General features: G+C 34.1%; 1 protein-coding gene across 1 annotated transcript; it reads left to right on the top strand.

Moving 5' to 3' along the window:
- The first annotated feature begins 859 nt into the window (after nt 1–859).
- Nucleotides 860–2,617, top strand: LOC125845587 (AAA-ATPase At3g28580-like). Its single transcript, XM_049525129.1, has one exon. The coding sequence runs from the start codon at nt 905–907 to the stop codon at nt 2,453–2,455; it is 1,551 nt and encodes a 516-aa protein (XP_049381086.1). The 5' UTR covers nt 860–904; the 3' UTR covers nt 2,456–2,617.
- The last annotated feature ends 17,332 nt before the right edge of the window (nt 2,618–19,949 follow it).

The raw sequence follows: 19,949 nt of genomic DNA, 5'->3' as shown, positions 1-19,949 counted from the left end.
CGAGTACCAGATGATTTAAAACATCTTATTTTAGATGATATATATGGGTCATAATTCGCTCGTCCATACGTAAGTACAATGACATCTTATATATATATCGTCCCCTTGGAAGAAGATAAATGTTCATACGCATTATTGAATCTTAATCTTAATTTAACCTTTCTAGTTCTCAAGGGACCTAATTATATATGACTTAGAAGTCTACTAATCAGGACATGAACATTATTTCAACATTGGCAATAGAAACGTGGTTCCAATTTTATGTGATGTACTTTTCTTTTTAGTCTGTAAAAAAAAGAATGACAAAATATGTCTTTTTATCTTGTCTTAAAGGCATTGTACATGCCCTATAATCAATTTAGGATCCAACCCCGAGATCCGATTAGGACTTGACCTCGACTTCCGACTCGAGACACGACATTTGAATTGAGACCCGCCCCCAACACCTGACACGAGACCCAACCCTGACCCGACTTCCAAATCGAGACCTGACTCCGACTCTCGATTCGGGACCTGACCCAAACATTCGAACCGAGACCTGATTTCTGACCCAGATCCGACCTCGACTCTCAACCTGAAACCTGACTTCGTCACCCGACACAGAACCCCACCACGACACTCGACCTAGGATCCGACCTAATCCTGACCCGACACCTCGATCGGGATCCGACTCTGACCCAACCTCACACCCGGGAGTTGAATCTCAAATCAGGTCGAGGGGTCCGTGTCTCAATTTATGTGATATACTTTCCTTTTTAGTCTATCAAAAAAAAGAATGACACAATATGTCTTTATGTGTTTTCTTAAAGGGCATTGTGCACGCCCACTCTGGCGATTTCTATCTATATATAGGAGGCCATAACAAACATTCACATACACTTTGAATACTCCTAATAACTTCAATATGATGCAAGATGTTTGGACTCAGTTGGGCCCCACCATTGCAGCAATCATGTTCACCTGGACCATGTACCAAAACTATTTTCCACACGAACTTCGTGGTCATATTAGGAAGTATACCGATAAACTTGTGAACTATTTCTATCCTTATATTGACATTACTTTTTATGAACTTGAAACAGAAGGGTGGTTTGAGCGGAGCAAAGCTTACGTAACGATTGAAAGGTACCTTAGCAAGAACTCGAGCACACAAGCTAATCGCCTCAAAGCCAACGCAGCGAAAAATGGTCAATCTGTTGTCCTAACCATGGATGATCATGAGGAGATAACCGATGAATATAAAGGCGTGAAGGTTAAGTGGATTTCGAGCCAAAAACCAGCCAATAGACAAACAATATCTTTGTATAGGGAGGATGAGAAGAGGTATTTCAAGCTCCAGTTTCACAAAAAGAATCGCGACCTTATCACAAATTCATACGTGAAGTATGTGTTGGATGAAGGGAAGGCGATATCTGTGAAAGAACGACAGAGAAAGCTGTACACAAACAATAAGGGAGATGGAGGTGGTTATAGATACAGGGGAGGGAGGATGTGGAGTGGAGTAGTATTTGAGCATCCATCAACATTTGATACTCTAGCCATGGATCCAAAGAAGAAGCAAGAGATTATGGATGATCTCGAAACATTTAGCAAGTCAAAAGACTATTATGCAAAGATTGGCAAGGCGTGGAAGCGTGGTTTTCTTCTTTATGGTCCTCCGGGAACGGGTAAATCTAGCATGATTGCTGCTATGGCTAATTTATTGAAGTATGACATCTATGATCTTGAGCTGACATCGGTTAAGGACAATACCGAGCTAAGAAAATTGCTGATAGACACTACAGGTAAATCTATTATTGTGATTGAAGACATTGATTGTTCCCTTGAGCTTACAGGTCAACGAGAGAAGAAGAAGAAGAAGAAAGAAGATAAAGATAAAAACGAGGAAGATGCTGTCAAGGAGAAGATAAAAAAGGGAGGAGAGGAGAAAGAAAAGCAAAGTGAGGTAACTTTATCTGGACTTTTGAACTTCATTGATGGTCTATGGTCAGCTATTGGCGGTGAAAGGCTTGTCATCTTCACTACCAACTATATGGAGAAGCTTGATCCTGCTCTAATTAGGAGGGGGAGGATGGATAAACATATTGTCCTATCCTACTGTTGCTTTGAATCGTTCAAAGTTCTTGCACATAATTATCTTGACGTTGTTGAACCTCATGTTCACTTTCCTGAGATTCGCCACTTATTGGAGGAAACTAATACCACTCCTGCTGATATTGCTGAGAATTTGATGCCCAAGTCTTCAAAGGAAAATGCAGACACTTGCTTGGAGAGATTGATTAAAGCTCTTGAAATTGCAAAAGAGGAAGCAAAACTGAAGGCTGAGGAAGAAGAGAAAGCAAAGGCGGCTGAGAAGGATAATGGTGCTACTGAAGAAGTCAAGAATGCTGACGGTGTAAACGAAAAGGATAATGGTGTTAAGGAAAATGGTGATGTTATAAGCAGCAAAGGTTGATTAGTGCTTGGGGGTTTATGTTTTCTACATTTGGCTTGTAATAAGTTTATATTTTATTTCTTAGTGGTGCTTGTACTTACTAAGCTAGTCTAAGTATGATATTTATGCAAGTGGTTTTCATGTAGTTGGTGAAGGTTAATAAAAATTGTTTTTTATGTCAAATTTTAGCACTACAATCGACATTTTGTCTTCCGCCTTCTAACGAGCTACTCAATTACAAAGTGTTGCAGTGCCAACTTCTGTCCATTTGTATGAAATCAAACGATAATGACATGGTAAATTCTATTTGACTCAAGAAGAATGTTATAAATAGGTGCAAGAACAATGTGGGATCGATGGAATCAGCATGAAAAGAAATAAAGCATTTTCGTAGTCATCGGATAGACAGACACAATATTTACTTGAATTAAAGGCATATTCACAAAAGAAATGTTGGGAACCACAGTTAAAGAGAAGGGAAGTGAATGTAAAGAAGCTGTACCTATATCATCAAAAAGTCCTAACGTATCGTGCTTCAAAAGTTGTCATGACCATAGAATACAGAACAATAGCTCTTCTTCATTGTTGAGTTTGATCTTATATTCACTGCATGTTTTTACTTTAGCAGAAACAAACAGGTATACAGAAGACCAAAGAAAATCTTGTTTAGTGTAGAAGCTAAATTTTAGCAGATAAAATTTTGGTGAGATCATGAGAAGCACAAGGGTAGCACAACTCATAAGAAAGAAATGACAAAAGTAATGAATGCTAAAGCCTTTACCAACATTAGTTACTTTCCACTAGATACAATGTCGTTATAGGCTTTAGCAACATTTACAAGGAGTGCTAAAATGTAATTGTCACTAGTAATTGCCGAGGCAACTTTTGATAACAATTTTGACAAAGTATCCATTTTGATCCCTCTGAATATATTAATTACCAACATCATAACATTGTATTTCAAATAGTATGACTTCAAATACTTTATTGATCCAATAAATAAACTACCACTAATTGGTATATTACCATTTTATCGATCCTACAAAATTCTCCTTTCTGTAGAATTCAAGCAATAAATCATGAAGGCAACATTCTGACCTTTCCATTTGAATCAGCCCTCTTAAAAACCATCACAAGATTTCTTAATCATAAATAATAAATCTTCTTACTGGTTTTGTTTCTCCCTAACATAATAAGATTTTTTATAACCTTTTCATCTATTTTAAAAATTATAAATGAAAAGATTTTTTTAATACTAATTTTGTTATAAATTCATGGAATTAATGGATTGTCCATATTCTCAATACATGAACTACTTACCTTCTTGTATGTGTAATCCCTAGGTTCTATGAACCATTTTGGATAAGAGTGTATCTATTTATTATGACACTTAATATGGTGACTTTTGGATTGATTTTCCAACCTATAAATAAGGTTGCTCCTTCACCATTGTATGAGAGACTTGAAGACATTTGAATAAGATAATCTCTACATTCTACTCCCCATATCTTTTGTCTACATTGTTTGTAGTATATTGCTTATAGTTTACAACACATAATCAGCATGAGACTCTAGCTAATTGAGATTAAGTTTCAGTTTTTCTTTTAGCTCATGTTCTGATTGATCTCGTTATGAGAATCGAGAAGGAAAAGGATAACTACATCAATCAAGAATATTTTATGCATAAAATCAGGAACCAAAGGCATATACTCCTACGGGTTGAATATTCTCTGCTCCAAAAACTTTCTTAAGTGGAAGAAGGTATAAAGTTTTGGTAGCATAAGTTTAAGTATTATTTTGATTACGCTAATCTTGAGGTAAATTTTACATTTTTCCTTCTTACAATTACTTAAATTGTCAAAGGCATTAGATGACAGAAGTGATTATATTTTATGAATTTTATTTAAATATTTTGAAAGGCTCGTAGGGTGAGTCATGTTGTACTTCGATTTATTATACCGTTGATTGAGGGTAATATGGTGGATTCAAGTCTCATTGCACCAAAAGGGTAAGACATCATGTTAAAGTCAAGATGCACCATGATGAAAAATATTTGAGGATAGGACGGTAGATTCAGGTTCTATCGTGTCAAGAGGGTAAGACATCAATTTGAGTTTTGATGCACCATGATGATAAGGTATTGCGTTCGAGTCCCATAGAATTATGGAATAACACGCCTTATATGGGTAAGACGTTGAGTTTGAGTCTCAATGCACCATAAGTGATGATATAATGATGACTAAGGCTTTCATGAAATGAAAAGTCATGAAATTTGTCCCATTAAATTTTCTCCATTCCCTAAAGCGAATGTGGCAGCAGTATATGATAAGTTTGAAATCCGCTCAATTGCTCCATTTTATCATATAAATGTGGTAGCAGTGAATAATAAGTCTGAAAGATGACAAGTGATTGAATGTATGAATAAGGGTGTCGGGGGACAAAATTATAATAGTCATCATTGTGGTAATTATAAAAGGAAGAACAATATGGGTTCTCCAAATAGACCTTCAAAATGTGAAGTTAATTATTATCATCATAATGGTATGAAAGGTCATTGGACCCATGGTCGTTGTGTGACCTAATAATTTGATAAATTTATAAAAATTCCCCATCAAAAGATAAGAAGATAAAGTGGTGGTACACTTGATCTTTCAGAGTGATGTTGAGGTGTGCCATGAAAATATGATGAATTTCAAAGGCATGACAATGTGCTTATAATGAAAATTTATGAAGCACATATAAATTATTAGTCCATTCTTTGAAGAGAATGTGACTTGTGTTAAGCATCGTGAATGCTTGTCCATTCTAAAGAAGAATGGGTCAATATGTGATAAAATCATTATGGGTTGGATATATGCCACAACTCACCTCTATGAAAGGTTTGAGAAAAATGATATATGTCACAACTCACCTCTACGAGAGGTTTGAGAAAAATAAAGATCAGTTGGCAATTGACCATTTTGGTTCAAATGTGATGCAAAAGTAATTGAGAATTCACGTGGCTTATATGATGAAGAAATAAAATATTCCTCAAAAATTCTCTTGTATTTCTTGTTCTCATGATAAAATGATCATTGTATCATTGTACCAACTAAGGTTGAGATTGTATTCCCTGAGGTTTTGGAATATATAAAAAGGTGTGATAGTTGCATCAATGGATGACCACATGTTCTTTGTTGTCAACTAACAAATTGGTTTTTGTAAGGTTGTTTTCTCGAATTTTTAAATTAAAAGCACAATTCCAAACTATGAAATTATATTGATAATGTTGGTAGGTTTAGCAGAAATTGTATTCCTCCAATTATAGCTAAATAATGGGTACGAAAACAAAACTCCCAAATAAAATTTGGTATGAGATGATTTTATTTAACATGTAGCAACACATGTATGCATCAAACCAACAAGATTTCTCCATCATAATTGGTTCAGGGTCAGGAACAAAATAATTTTCGTCTAAAGTTTGAATGTGCAATATCTAATTTAATTGCTCCACCACATACAAAGATGGATCCCTAAATGAGGTTGTGGTGAATGTTAGATTTTCTAATATTAGGGGGAGAGATGATTGACAGTCGAAAATTAAGAGATGAATTATCTAGATCCTTATTAAAAAACTGAGAACTTAAAGTTCAAGAGATAATTCATTTGCATAATGTTACAAATTAATTGCCGAATGAATTTGTTGACCTTGTGTTATAATTCAGCTGCAAATGCTCCAATGAGCAGTCCTTAAAGGACATAGTCTATGGTACACCTGAAGCGTGATAGACCAATCAAATCCAAATGAATAACTCCCTAAGGAAAGAGAGGATCAAATGATCAAGATAATCATTATAATGAGGCAAGTGCTTTAAAGAACCACAATTACATAAAACTTCATAATATCTTGGCAAAGGTTCAGACACCTCAAATGATGAAAAATGAAGAGATATCGATAAGTTATGTCGTATTGAAATCAAGTCAAATGTACGTCGATGGTATCTTTGATATGAAGTAGTGCTCAATGTTATAGATGATGATGAAGATCTTGAATTCAAATCTGTCATATAGTGTGGACAGATAAATGATTGGCCAAATGAAATGCACAATTCAAGTATATTATGTTTCACTTAAAAAAGTGATGTTTTGGACTTATAGTCCATAGATCAAGATATAATGTTAGTGGAGTAAAAACAAATTATTGTGCGAAAGTAAAACCGTAAGATTATAAGTACGATTTGTTCCTTAGGGCATAAAGGATTTTTGCAAAAGTCCTTACATTATTAAATAGATATATATTCTTTTATGGTGAATGCAATGAAGCTTATTTCAGTCTGTCAGTAGATGAAATGCTTGAATATGTGTAATGAATGATTGGCATATCTAGCTAAACAATGAAGGTTATATGAAAATCCTTGAAGGATTAAAAAGGTTTTAAATTAATTCCATTGAGTACCTCAGTGATTGTGAGATTGCTTAACATAAAGAAAGATCAATCTATCTCATGAAAATGATTGAAAAATATCATGTATACAATAGGTGCACATACATATTGTTGATTATGCAGATGACGGGAGCTGTATAGTTTTTCTTTGAAAAGAGATATTCCATCCGTCATGTACAAAGATAATGATGCATGTATATCTTGATTGAAGGGGGGATACATCAAAGGAGACTAGAAAAAGTACATTTCACCAAATTTCTTCTTCACACATGATCTCCAAGAAAATGGTGAGATAGAAGTTCAAAAGATTTTTCGTGTTAATCTTACATATTTATTCACTGATGCATTGCCAACATCAATATTTGAGAAGTTGAGATATAAGATTGGAATGTGTCATCTCCAAGATATTAAGTAAAGCTTTCATCACGGGGAGTGAAATTGTAACATCTCGCTAATTGAAAGAACTAGAAAGAGCTTTATTAGAAAGAGTCATTTTTTGGAAAGAAATTTGAAAAATTGGTTAAGTTATGTTAAGTTTGAGTTTTGGTCAATTTCAAACGTCCATAACTCCTACCTTAGGATGATTTAGGTGTGCTTCCAGATACCGTAGGAAATATCTTGGAATTATCTTTCCAATGCCTCCAAGTTTGTGCGATTCTGAGTTCGTATGAGTGAGATATGCCCATTTGACGTTGGGCTGTTTAGATAAGGAAAGTCTAATCCGGATTTTGGAAGGGTATTTTGGTATTTTCCATACCCAATTAATTATTTTGTTTTTAGGTAATTACTTAGGGTTCTAAACTGAAATTGGTCAGTTTACGCTTTTGAAATTTGAGTTAGGGTTTTGAGAGAAGAGAAAAGAAGTGGAGAAAGGAGAAGATGAAGCAAGGAATCGTCAAGTTCTTAAAGCTAAGGTTGTGGATTTCGTCAAGGGGCGATCCCTACGAGGTATGTGAGATCACATAGTGTTGGGTTAGTTCACTCACGCGCCAATCATGATTCAATTCAGCGAAGTTGTGTAGTTTTGAAAGCAAATATTATGAGTTCTTGATGAAATTCGTTTGGAATCCTGTGGGTTCTTGTTATTGAGTTTCTTGAGTTTGATTAATGATTTTAGGTGTGTTTTCGAGTAGAATCTTACGTATATTGATGATTTAGTTGATTCTAAGTGTTTGGGGAAAGAACCAAGTGAAATTAGAGGGTTTAGAGTTGAAAAACGAAGGAGAAAAATCAGAGTTTTCTGGGCAGGGGTCTGGGGCGCCGCGCCAGCCAGAGCGCCCCACTTTATTGTTTGAAGTTTGGGCTCTAGGGTGATGCGCCAGCCAGAGTGCCACAACTTTAGTTCTGAAGTTTGGGCTCTGGCGCCCCGCGCCTCTCAGAGCGCCAGGGACGTCTGTTCTCCTACCTTTTCTCACTTCTTTCCATATTAATTCCTTAGCAATGTACCTATGTTTTCTAGTTGATTTCTACACTCTAAGGTACGTATAAACATCATGAAATCATCCATAAACATGAGATCATGAACCTTGAATCCATAATTCAATTCAAGGAAATTTAAAAGTCAAGTCAAGAAAAGTTCATAGAATTTTCCAAAGGTCTTTTACAAACGTTTTGACTTTGTTTTAAGACTTAAGCTTTGAGTTGAGTAAAGAGTAAGAGTAAAGTTCATTTCTTCAAAGATTATACGGGAACTAAGTATTCCAAAGAGTTAAAATGTTTTCACATTTGAGCAAGAAAGGAAACACTGATTTCCAAGATAGCCTTTGAGCTAGTTTTTGAGTAATTATCTCAAATCACAGAAAGAGTTTTATTTTTAAAACATATGAGCTGAGTATATTTTGGGAGTAGTATTGAGCACCGATATGGGGACATGAGTTCATAATAACTCAAGTCTCCATAAATCATGTAGCCATCATGGGTAGAAAATATCATACTTTTTAGATGATTCCTTAGTGCTTTTTAGCATAGACTAGTGGATCCACTTAGTTGAGGCGTTCTATATAACGGCAAAGTATAAGACAGTTCTGGTAGCGTGGGTGAGATGTTGTATCATCACTTAGGCTCATAGTGGTGGTTGTCGGTTAGAGAAACTCCCACAATATTATATTACTTTATTATATGAGTAAACTGAGTTGTATTATATCTCTTTAATACATTGAGTTATCACCTATTGTTTTAAATGCTTTGTATAAACTGCACCATTATTGTTGTTTTTACTTTGCATTTGAGTTGAGTTATTCATGAGTTGAGTAAAGCCAAGGTAAGTGTTCTTTTCAGATTCCATTCAAGCTTATGTCTTGTTTAGTATTCCCCTCACATACTCGTACATTCAGTGTACTGATGTCATTTGGCCTGCATCATTTTATTATGCAAACACAGGTAACCAGGATCAACATCTAACGTCTCATTGATCCAGTTGAGCACTCAGAGTCAGTTGGTGAGCCTCATTGCTTTTCGGAGGACTCCTTTTACGTTGCTTAAGTATTTCAGTTGTTAGGATGATCGGGGGTTTTGTCCCGACATCCCTCTTTGTTTTAAAGGCTTCATAGACGAGTAGGCATAGTTCTTTAGTCTTGTATTTCAGATGTTTTGCGATAAGACTTGAGTAGTCATCTTGGCTAGTTTTGAATGTTTCTTTAAAGACATTCTAAGTTTATTTCATAAGTTCCTTATTTGAGACTATTTCTTATGTTTAAGTCTTCTGCTGAGTAAGTAAGCCAGGCCAAAGGTTCTCTTGGGGCCAACAATGATTCTCGAGTGTCAGTCCCGCCCAGGGTGTAGGCTCGGGGTGTGACAGAAATACACGTTGTACTCTTTTCCTTAACCATGGTTTTGTCCCAATTGAATTTGCATGGTAATATTTTTAACGAGGCGACATTCAAGGTGTATTATGAGATGTGTGTACTCTTTTTCCTTCACTAGGCTTTTTTCCATTAGGTTTTTCCTAGTAAGGTTTCAACGAGGCACAGTATCTATGGACATCCAAGGACGAGTGTTATAAATTCATTAAATTAGTGGATTGTCCATATTACATTCATGTATGTGTATTCCCTAGTTCTATGAACCATTTTTGATAATAATGTATTTATTTATTATGACACTTAATATGGTGACTTTTGGAGTGATTTCTCAACCTATAAATAGGGTTGCTCATTCACTATTGTATGAGAGACTTGAATGCATTTGAATAAGATTATCTCTACAGTCTACTCCCCATATTTTTTGTCTATATTGTTTTTAGTATATTGCTTATATTTTACAGCAAATTTAACATTTTCATTCCTTTTAATACACTCTATTTATATGTCTCATTCATCAATACCAAGATTAATAATGGAGGAACTTATTTATAGTTTTTTTAACCTATAATTTTCATTCAGGGTTATTTGGGTCTTTTTCCATACCTTTTTAACACCTACACTACGTCGTTTCTAGAATATTCTAAATCCCTATAACTGATTTTACCCTTCAAAATTTCCCATTCCCTCTCATTCATTCAAATCCCCAAAATTTCCCTAAGTCTTCTTCTCTAAATTATCTCCAAGCATTTATTAAGAATCAAAGTTAATCTATTTGTTAGATTGAAGAAAAATACTTCTATCATTTACATCAATGTATTTAAAAGATAACATATAGTCTCGAATTATAAGTGTAACTTGAACTTTTCTCTCTCTCTCTATATATAGCTAAATATAGACAATCTGATGTGACACCTTTATATGGCCTCCATTCCTATTTATTTTTTCTCTTTTTTTTTACATTTTATCTTTGTTTTCTATTATTTATTTGTATTTTATAAAAATTGAAAACATTTAAATACACTACCCAATTAATCACATTTCATTAAAACTTTCCTCACACTAATACACATTTAAGTAAATGGAAGATGAAAAGACTAAAACGTTTCACTTTTCATAACCGTTTATATTTACATAGCCTATAAAATAAAAAATATTAGAGTATTTGTAACCAACAACAATGGATTCCTTCACTTTACTCTCTTCTTCTGATGATGATAATGAATATACTGGTATCAAATTCCTTTGCCGAGATGTCCAAAGAATTTTTAGGTCTTGATTCTTGTACGAAAAAAAAGAAAGAGAGAGTATCTCGTGATCCTTCGAAGATATTGGTGTAAGAGAAAGGTCATTTAACAAAAGTTTCTATTCAAAATAAAAGATTTTTTTGAAAGAATGTTGTTTTTGCTGCAGAGATGTCCAGCGAATTTATAGGCTTGAGATTTCTTTACGAAAAGAGAAAGATAGATATCTTGTGATCCTTCTTAAGATATACGTGTAAGGAAAAATTTAACGTAATAAAAAGTTTCTCTTTAAAATAAAAGACTTTTGAAAAGAATGTTGATTCCTCCTATATGGAGATGAATATTGAGAGAAAAAATCATTTTGGTTGAGAAATTTGTAGGAAGAGTGATTAATGCTTCAGAGGATAAGAAGAATTATTTGGAGAAAGAATCAATCTATTTATGGAATTCATATCAAATTAGGAGAAAAATAATTATTCTACTAATTCCTTTTTTTTAAATCTTTTTTATGTGTCTTTACTTAAAGTTTATTTTTTTAATTTAATTTTAATTAATAAAAGTTTATTGCTGACATTATTTCTTTCAACTTCTTTATTTTACTAATTTCTTTCTTCTTTTATTTTGTCTTCTTTTTTTGTCTTTAATTAAAGTTTATTTTTTTATTTTTTTTAATTAAATTTTATCAACATTTTCGACATTTTCCTTATTCATTTTGTTAAAATAATTTCGCAAAAATAAAGTTATTCACCCAAAAGAAATTATGCCTCAATTTTATTCTATTTTTTTGGAGTTTTTTTATTTTAATTTCAAAAGACTGATTTTTTAAAGAAAATAAGAAAAAAATATCAAAGATGATCATATTTAATTCCTATAATCATTAATGCTATTAATTTCTTTTACTTCCTTCCCTTAATCTCATCATTAATGTTATTTATATTATTTCATTAAATCACTTCTTTTTATTTATTTTTTTGTTCTTTATATTTTCTATTAAAACTTATTTTATTTTATTTTAAATTTTATCAACATTTTCGACATTTTTTCCTTATATTTTTATCAAAATAATTTCTCAAAAATAAATTTATTCTTCCAAAATAAATTATGCCTCAATTTTTATTTTTTTATTTTGGAGTTTTTTATTTTAATTTCAAAAGACTATTTTTTTAAAAAAAAATAATAAGAAAAAATACTCCCTTTGTTCTTAATTACTTGTCCACTTTTCCTTTTTTAATTGTCCCTAATTACTTGTCCATTTTGACAAATCAAGAAAGGATAAAATATTTTTACCTACTATATCCTCAATTAATTACTTTGAAAAAGGTAAAACTTCTTGAAAATCCTAAGTTTTTAATTCATCCCCTTCATAATAATATGGGTAAATTGATAAATTCACTATGTCAATAATTGTTTTCTTAATAAATGTGTCAATTCAACAGTGGACTAGTAACTAGGGACAGAGGGAGTATCAAAGATGACCATATTTAATTCCTATCATCATAAATGCTATTAGTTTCGTTTACTTCTTTCCCTTAATTTCATCATTAATGTTATTTCCTTAAATCACTTCTTTTTCTTCTTTTTGTGTTCTTTATATTTTTTTTAATTTGTTTATTACTAGGAACTAATTATTATACCTTCATAAAAATTGCAAAAAAAATTACAGAATTTTATTTGCCTTTTTGAATTTTTAGACCATTTTTTGTTTGCTAAAAGATCTCTCTCTCTCTATATATAGTGTTTTTGCTTTGAAAGTTATCTTTAGTTGGGTTTTTTTTTGTCATTGCGATTGATGATGAATTTCAGAGCTTAGTTTTTGTGGGAGAGCTGCGGGTAAGAGAGTTGGAAGCATCAACTTTTCATTGATTATTTATTTTAATGCTACTATTTATATTGTTCTTTACGTTTTCAGCTTTTCTTTGCTTTGGAAGTTAGAATCTTCACTTCTTTTTATGTTTCTTTGTGAGTAATGATCAATCTTGGTGTTTACTTTTCCTGGTAAAGTTGTTGGTGTGAGATTTGAAAGCCGAGCTACTCCTGCTGAAGCTACACCAGCTAAGATAGTTTCTAAGGTACTTATTATACTGTTGAAGTGTTTATCTTTTGGCATTGACCACTTTTGTTGTGATTATAATTATAACTATGGAGAGAGATCTTTAATAGTTGGGTTCATGATATTTGCAATTGCTCTTATCATAAAAACTTTGATAGACACTATTTTGTATTGGTGTAATTGGATTTTTATAATTATAATTGCAGTCCTCTATTTCAATTTGCTTGGAGGAACAAGAAGAATATTACTAATTACCAACTTACACAAAAGTTAAAATAATATACAAATTCATAATTATCAATGATAGATACTCATGTCTAATCAATCTATCTATACATATGTATATCTAATGATGGATAAAACCAAAAAAAGAAATAAAAGAATCACCCCATCAAACACACAAGAATCTTACCGCACAAGCAAACAATATGACATCTACACAAACTCAACACATTGTCTTTTTCTTTTATCTAATTATGGTGGGGGCAGTATGCTTTTGGGGAAAAGCTTGGGCTATGGTGGTGCCTCAACAGGTAATTGTTGAGATTGTCATTGATGTTGTTCATATGGTGACTAGGAGAAAACCACTCAAGAAGTTTCATGATTTAGTGTGCAAACACGATTGCACAAATATGAAACATAAACACTTCATCAAGATATCTGCCTCTGGTCATTTTGTGCTCTCTTATCTTCCCAACTTAGATTCCATATTTGGTGCGTCTTTGGCTGCAGTTGTCATGTCCTTAAGGTATCCACAATTATTAGTACTACTATCTATTTTACTTCCTGCCCATTAATATTTAAGTATTGTCTTGCCCAAGGGTGTGATCTAGTGGTCAATTAAGTGGTTGAGAACCCTAATGTAATACCTTAGATTTGAAATTTTTAGTACCTACGGTGGCCATGTACTGTCCGTAGGTAGACCTACCAACGGTACATGGGCCCCGTCGTTTGAAGGTCCAAAAACAAGTCCCTGAACCCCACCAACGGTTCACCAGTACGGTCCGTAGTTGGACCTACGGACCGTAGGTCCAACCGGTCCAACAATTATATTTTAAGGGCTTTTGGGTCTTTTTTTAATTAATCTAACTCAATACTATGTCGTTTTACCCTCTACCCTAGGCCATATATAAACATTTTAAACCCCCAAATTACCTAATTGAACTCATTCTCCTAATTTCCTAAAATTTGACCAAGTTCTTCCTCCCAAATCCTCTCAAGTCTAAGGAAGAAGAAGAAGAAGAAAAAGAAGAGCTAGCGTTTCATTAGAGTCTCAAAATTTTCCATTTGTTCTTGGGCTTTGGTATTAGGGTATGTTTGCATTCACCCATGGAGTCCTTTCCTCTATGGAGTCCCTAAAGATTTCAAGTTTTCAATTCAATTTTCAAATTATCAAGTTAGGGTTTCAAATTAAAGAATATGGGTTTCTTCCAATTATGATTTCTTATGATCAATTAAGTCTTCTAATGCATTATTTTTTGTTAATCTACGATATTTAGTTAAAATTTCACTTGCCCATTCTTCAATTATGCTTTTCAACCATGATCTTATGATAAACCCATGAACTATTAAATTATGGCGATATGCATGTTTTCATGAAGTTATTATGAATGATTCTAGGTTGCTTAAGAGTAAAAGCATTGATGTTGTTATTAAGAAAGGTTATTCTCACATAAAGGATTCATAGGGTTGAAAGGTTTTCTCAACTAAACTTTGAATCAAGATTAAGGAGTTATTCTAATGAATTCTAGCTTGGAGTGGCTACTTGATTATGTCTTTCCATGGATAATAAGATGAATATGAATAATGACTATTTTGTGGGATTTAAGCTTAGCACCGAGAGGATATTGAGATGGAAGCTCTCCCGTAGTAGAGGCTGGATTTTATAGTAGCAATCTCCTTATCCCACGACTATGTGCCACCATAGGTTTGTCTTAAATAGACATTAGCTAGTTGATCTTGACCCGATCTTGATTGAGTTTAAGGAAGTAGTACTTAAGAAGTCAGTTGAGGCTTTCTCCCAAGGGGGAGATGGAGTGCTTAGATATCAATGTCATTTGTGTGTTCTAATTGTAGATGACTTGACAGAGAAAATCTTATTAGAAGCCCATAGTTCTCGATATTCCATTCAACTCAGAGCCACCAAGATGTACCGTGACTTGCGGGAGGTCTATTGGTGGAAAGAGATGAAGAAAGATATTGCGGAATTTGTGGCTAAGTTTCCTAATTGTCTACAAGTGAAAGTTGAACATCAAAAGCCAGGATGTTTGTCCCAAGATATCAGTGTCACTACTTGGAAGTGGTAAGATTTGAATATGAACTTTATTATGGGTTTACCCCCGTACCCGGTGACAGCATAACTCGATTTGGTTTATAGTAGACCGTATGAAAAAATTGGCTCATTTCATCCCCATCGAGGTTTCTTATTCGGTGGAGGACTATGCTAAGTTGTATCTAAGGGAGATGGTTAGGTTGCATGGAGTGCCCCTATCCATTACCTCCGATCGTGGTAACCAATTCACTTCTCAGTTTTGGAAATCCTTCCATAAAAGGTATTGTACTTGTGTTAAGCTTAGTATGGCCTTTCATCCGCAAATTGATGGGCAAGTGGAGCGTAGTATCCAAACTTCGAAAGACATGTTGTGATCTTGTGTAATTAACTTCAAGGGTAACTGGGATGATTATTTACCTTTGATAGAGTTTGCGTATAACAATAGCTATCATTCAAGCATTGGTATGACTCTATTTGAGGATCAACATATATTACCACCATACCTTCTTTTTGGTAGGAGATGTAGATCTCCTATAGGTTGGTTTGAAATTGGTAAAGTTTCCTTAATAGGTCCTGGGTTGGTACATAAGGCTATGGAGAAAGTTTGGCTTATTAGAGAAAGTTTGAAAATGGCTCAAAATTGACAAAAGTCCTTATGCTGATGTTAGAAGAAGAGATCTTGAGTTTGAAGTGAATGATTGGGTCTATTTGAAAATTTCACCTATGAAAAGTGTGATGAGATTTGGAAAGAAAGGGAAACTTAGTCCCCGTTATGTGGGCCCATAGTAGATTTTGAGGCATATTGGTAAAGTTGCTTATGAACTTAATTTACCTAATGACTTGGCATTGGTGCATCTGGTTTTCCATGTCTCATTGTTGAAGAAATGTGTTGGTGATCCGACATCTATAGTACCATTGCTTAGTCTTGGTATAAAGGATAGTGTTTCTTAAGAAGAAGTTTCGATTGAGATTTTGGATCGGCAAGTTCGGAAGTTGAGAAACAAAGAAGTTACTTTCGTAAAGGTTCTTTGGAGGAATCAGTTAGTTGAGGGTGCTACTTGGGAGGCCGAGGCCGATATGATATCTCGTTATCCTCATCTCTCTCCCTCCGTTCCTACTCTAGCTTTAGGTATTTAAGTTCCCCATGGTTTACTCTTTGGGTTTTATGTGTCTTAGTTATTCCCATGTTTCCTCGTTTATGCATATTCATGAAAAGCTTAAATTTTGAGAAATGAATGAGTTAACTTGATCAATTTCTCCATGTTTATGTGCATTTGAGTATGATTTGCATATAAACCTCATGGGATGATGTTTGGATATGTTTTAGCTTGGAGTTGATTTTCATCCTCGGATATGTGCATTTATGTGATTGCATTCATGTTGGGTTGTTAGATCTAGTTCCAACCCTCTTTATGATGTCTTGAGTTCCATTCGAGTACGAATGTTCCTAATGGGGACATATTGTAACACCTCGAATTTAAAAAGAATGGACAAATATGCAATTTTGGGTTGCAGGTGTGATCGACGGCTCCCACCTACGATTGGTAAGAGGACTTACGGACTGTAGGTGGCATCCGTAGGTGACAAGGAAAAAGAAGTAAAATATTTTCAAAATTTTTAGGACCTACGGTGGCCATGTACAGTTCGTAGGTAGACCTACCAACTGTACATGGCCCCATCGCTTGAAGGTCCAAAAGATAAGTCCTTGAACCCCACCAACGGTTCACCTGTATGGTCCATAGTTAGACCTACGGGCCGTAGGTTCAACCGTTGGTGATGGTTTGACAGTTTTGTTTTAAGGGCTATTGGGTCTTTTTTTAATTATTCTAACCCAATACTATGTCGTTTTACCCTATACCCTAGGCTTATATAAACATTTAAACCCCCAAATTACCCAATTGAACTCATTTTCCTAATTTCCTAAAAGTTGACTAAGTTCTTCCTCCCAAATCCTCTCAAGTCTAAGGAAAAAGAAGAAGAGCTAGGGTTCCATTCAAGTCACCAAATTCTCCATTTGATCTTGGGATTTGGTATTAAGGTATGTGTGCATTCACCCATGGAGTCCTTTCCTCCATGGGCCCCCTAAAGATTTCAAGTTTTCAATTCAATTCTCTAATTATCAAGCTAGGGTTTCAAATCAAAGAATATGAAATTCTCCCAATTATGATTAATTAAGTCTTCTAATGCATTATTTGCTGTTAATTTACGGTATTTAGTTGAAATTGCACTTTCCCATACTTCAATTATGTTTTTCAACCACGATCTTATGATAAACCAATGAACTATGAAATTATGGAGATATGCATGTTTTCATAAAGTTATTATGAATGATTTGAGGTTGCTTGAGAGTAAAAGCATCAAGGTTGTTATTGTGAAAGGTTATTCTCACATAAAGGATTCATAGGGTTGAAAGGTTTTCTGAACTAAACTTTGAATCAAGATTAAGGAGCTATTCTAAAGAATTCTAGCTTGGATTGGCTACTTGATTATGCCTTTCTGTGAATAATAAGATGAATATGACTAATGACTATTCTGTGGGATTTCTGCTTAGCACCGAAAGGATATTGAGATGAAAGCTCTCCCGTAGTAGAGCTCGGGTTTCTAGTAGCAATCCCCCTATCCCATAATTATGTGCCACCATAGGTTTGTCTTAGATAGACATTAGTTAGTGGATTCACTTCATCTATAAGTTTATGGTTCTTACCTTGGAAAGTAAGGACATTTCTTTTCGGTGTGGGATAAACACCGGATTTTGTGTTATAGCTCATATGGTGTATATCGGTTAATGGCAAACTTCCCACAATAATGAACTAATGTTACTTCTAGAAGCATCTCAAATATGTTTTAAAGATAAACAGCTTGAATTTATCAGGATTATGACTTATGTTTTCAAACATGTTATTTTATGATTTAGCTTGGTCATTCCATGTCATATAAAGTCCTTTTAGCATGATTTCGTGACTCTTATGCATTTCTATCATACTTGGTACATTCATGTACTAACGCATACTCTTGCCAACATTGTTTCACTAATGTAGGGTCCGACGCTCCTACCTCCATACCCGTGGCTAGTGATCCCTTTTAGACTATTGAAGATTGGCGAGTCCTCATGATCCGAGGATCAAGACTCTTTTAGTACTTTCATGTCTTTTCATTCAGATTTTGTATGTGATATATTGGTTATGTCCCAATCACTCCTATGATGTAACAGATGACTTTGAGACTTATGTTAGACTTACATTTTTTGTCAAACTCTTTATGATAATAAACTGTGTTTTGAACTCTTTAAGATTCTATTATATTATTTATGTATGCTAAGTGGCTTGTATAGGGTCTCTCGGGGTCCCATACGCCATGTTATGACTAGGGTGTACTTTGGGTCGTGACACCTAAGGTCTTTAGTTCAAAATTCAGCAAAGACAAAAAAATACTTGGTGATTCTTTCCCCTGTCCTAGCTTGATATATAGAGTTACTTGGTACCTATTGCTGGTGGGAGGTGACAAGTATCCCGTGAAATTAGTTGAGGTGCGCGAAAGCTTGCCCAAACACCACTATAGCTACTCCACTAAAATTAATTTGGGAGCCGTTTTCAACATTTTCAGCACAATATGAGATGCGGATTTTGCTTGTGTGGGTCATAATGTGGCGTTGGAGATTCAAACTAGGAGCCTTCCAATTCCAAAGGAGCCTTCCGATGGGGCCATTTGGAGGGGTCTCATAGTTATTTACTCAGAAGTTTGAGGTAGTTAGAATGTTGCTTGACTTTATTTTCAGTCTATCCTTCTATTTATACTTTTGTAGGTAGCTTCTGCTCACTATTATACCACTTCTGCTTCCTCTCTTCTCTATCTTTTTAATTATATAAAATTGTGATCTAGGACTCTTCTTTAATCTTCTCTTTACTTTTCTTGCAAAGACTGGTGAACACATCCTCTTCTTACTTTTATTATTTGGGGTAAGAATTAACATTTATTGTGACTTAGTTTATAACGCTATGTCCTGAATCATACTTAGCTGATAAAAAAGAAAGCTTTATCCCAAAATTAGAATACCCTCGAGAATGTCAAACCTTGTGAACATACTGTTTACAACCTCACATGTTTTAGTTCTTCCGATATTACATTCTCTAAATCAAATAATTGTAGAAGATTGGAGGTTCTTAGATGTTGTCTTAAGTTTTAACGCCTAGCAATATGAAGACAATAACACTTGGATTAAAGGACAAGCATAAAGCAAGTGTCCTAGATGAGGAGGAGAACTTGTGATACAACTTAATTTGATGCTATGTTGAATTTCTATTGACTTGAAGCAAGACTCTATTCATGCATCAACTAGGTTGGGAATTTGTTTTTTTGGTATTGCGTGTTTTTTTTTTTTTGATGAGTTAGTGTGAATGACTATGAATTATTTTGGCATGAAGTTTAAGAAAGTAATAAAGACTTTTGAATTTTGTGATTTTAGACTAAAAATATATAGAATGTACCAAAATGACATTTTGATCTTATACATGTCATATGAAAAGTTAAAATGAAAGAGTCGCTAAAAAGGTGAAGAGACACTCTTTTTTAAACGAACTAAAAAGGAAAGTAATACAAATAAACTGAAACGGAAGGAGTAAAATGTGTTCTATTACTCTCTAGGGATGTTGTATTAGGGTGAATTGATTTTGTGTTATTAACATGTGTATATGGTTGTTTTCTGCTCAAATTTGTTACTTTATAAAAAAA

The sequence above is a fragment of the Solanum stenotomum genome, chromosome 11 (assembly GCF_019186545.1).
Source record: "Solanum stenotomum isolate F172 chromosome 11, ASM1918654v1, whole genome shotgun sequence".
Taxonomy (NCBI): domain Eukaryota; kingdom Viridiplantae; phylum Streptophyta; class Magnoliopsida; order Solanales; family Solanaceae; genus Solanum; species Solanum stenotomum.
The sequence above is the reverse complement of the archived record's forward strand: the minus strand, read 5'-3'. Positions and strand labels throughout refer to the sequence as shown.

What these genes read in the sequence shown, in the direction of transcription:
- LOC125845587 (XM_049525129.1), top strand. Translation starts at nt 905, where the DNA reads ATGATGCAAGATGTTTGGACTCAGTTGGGCCCCACCATTGCAGCAATC.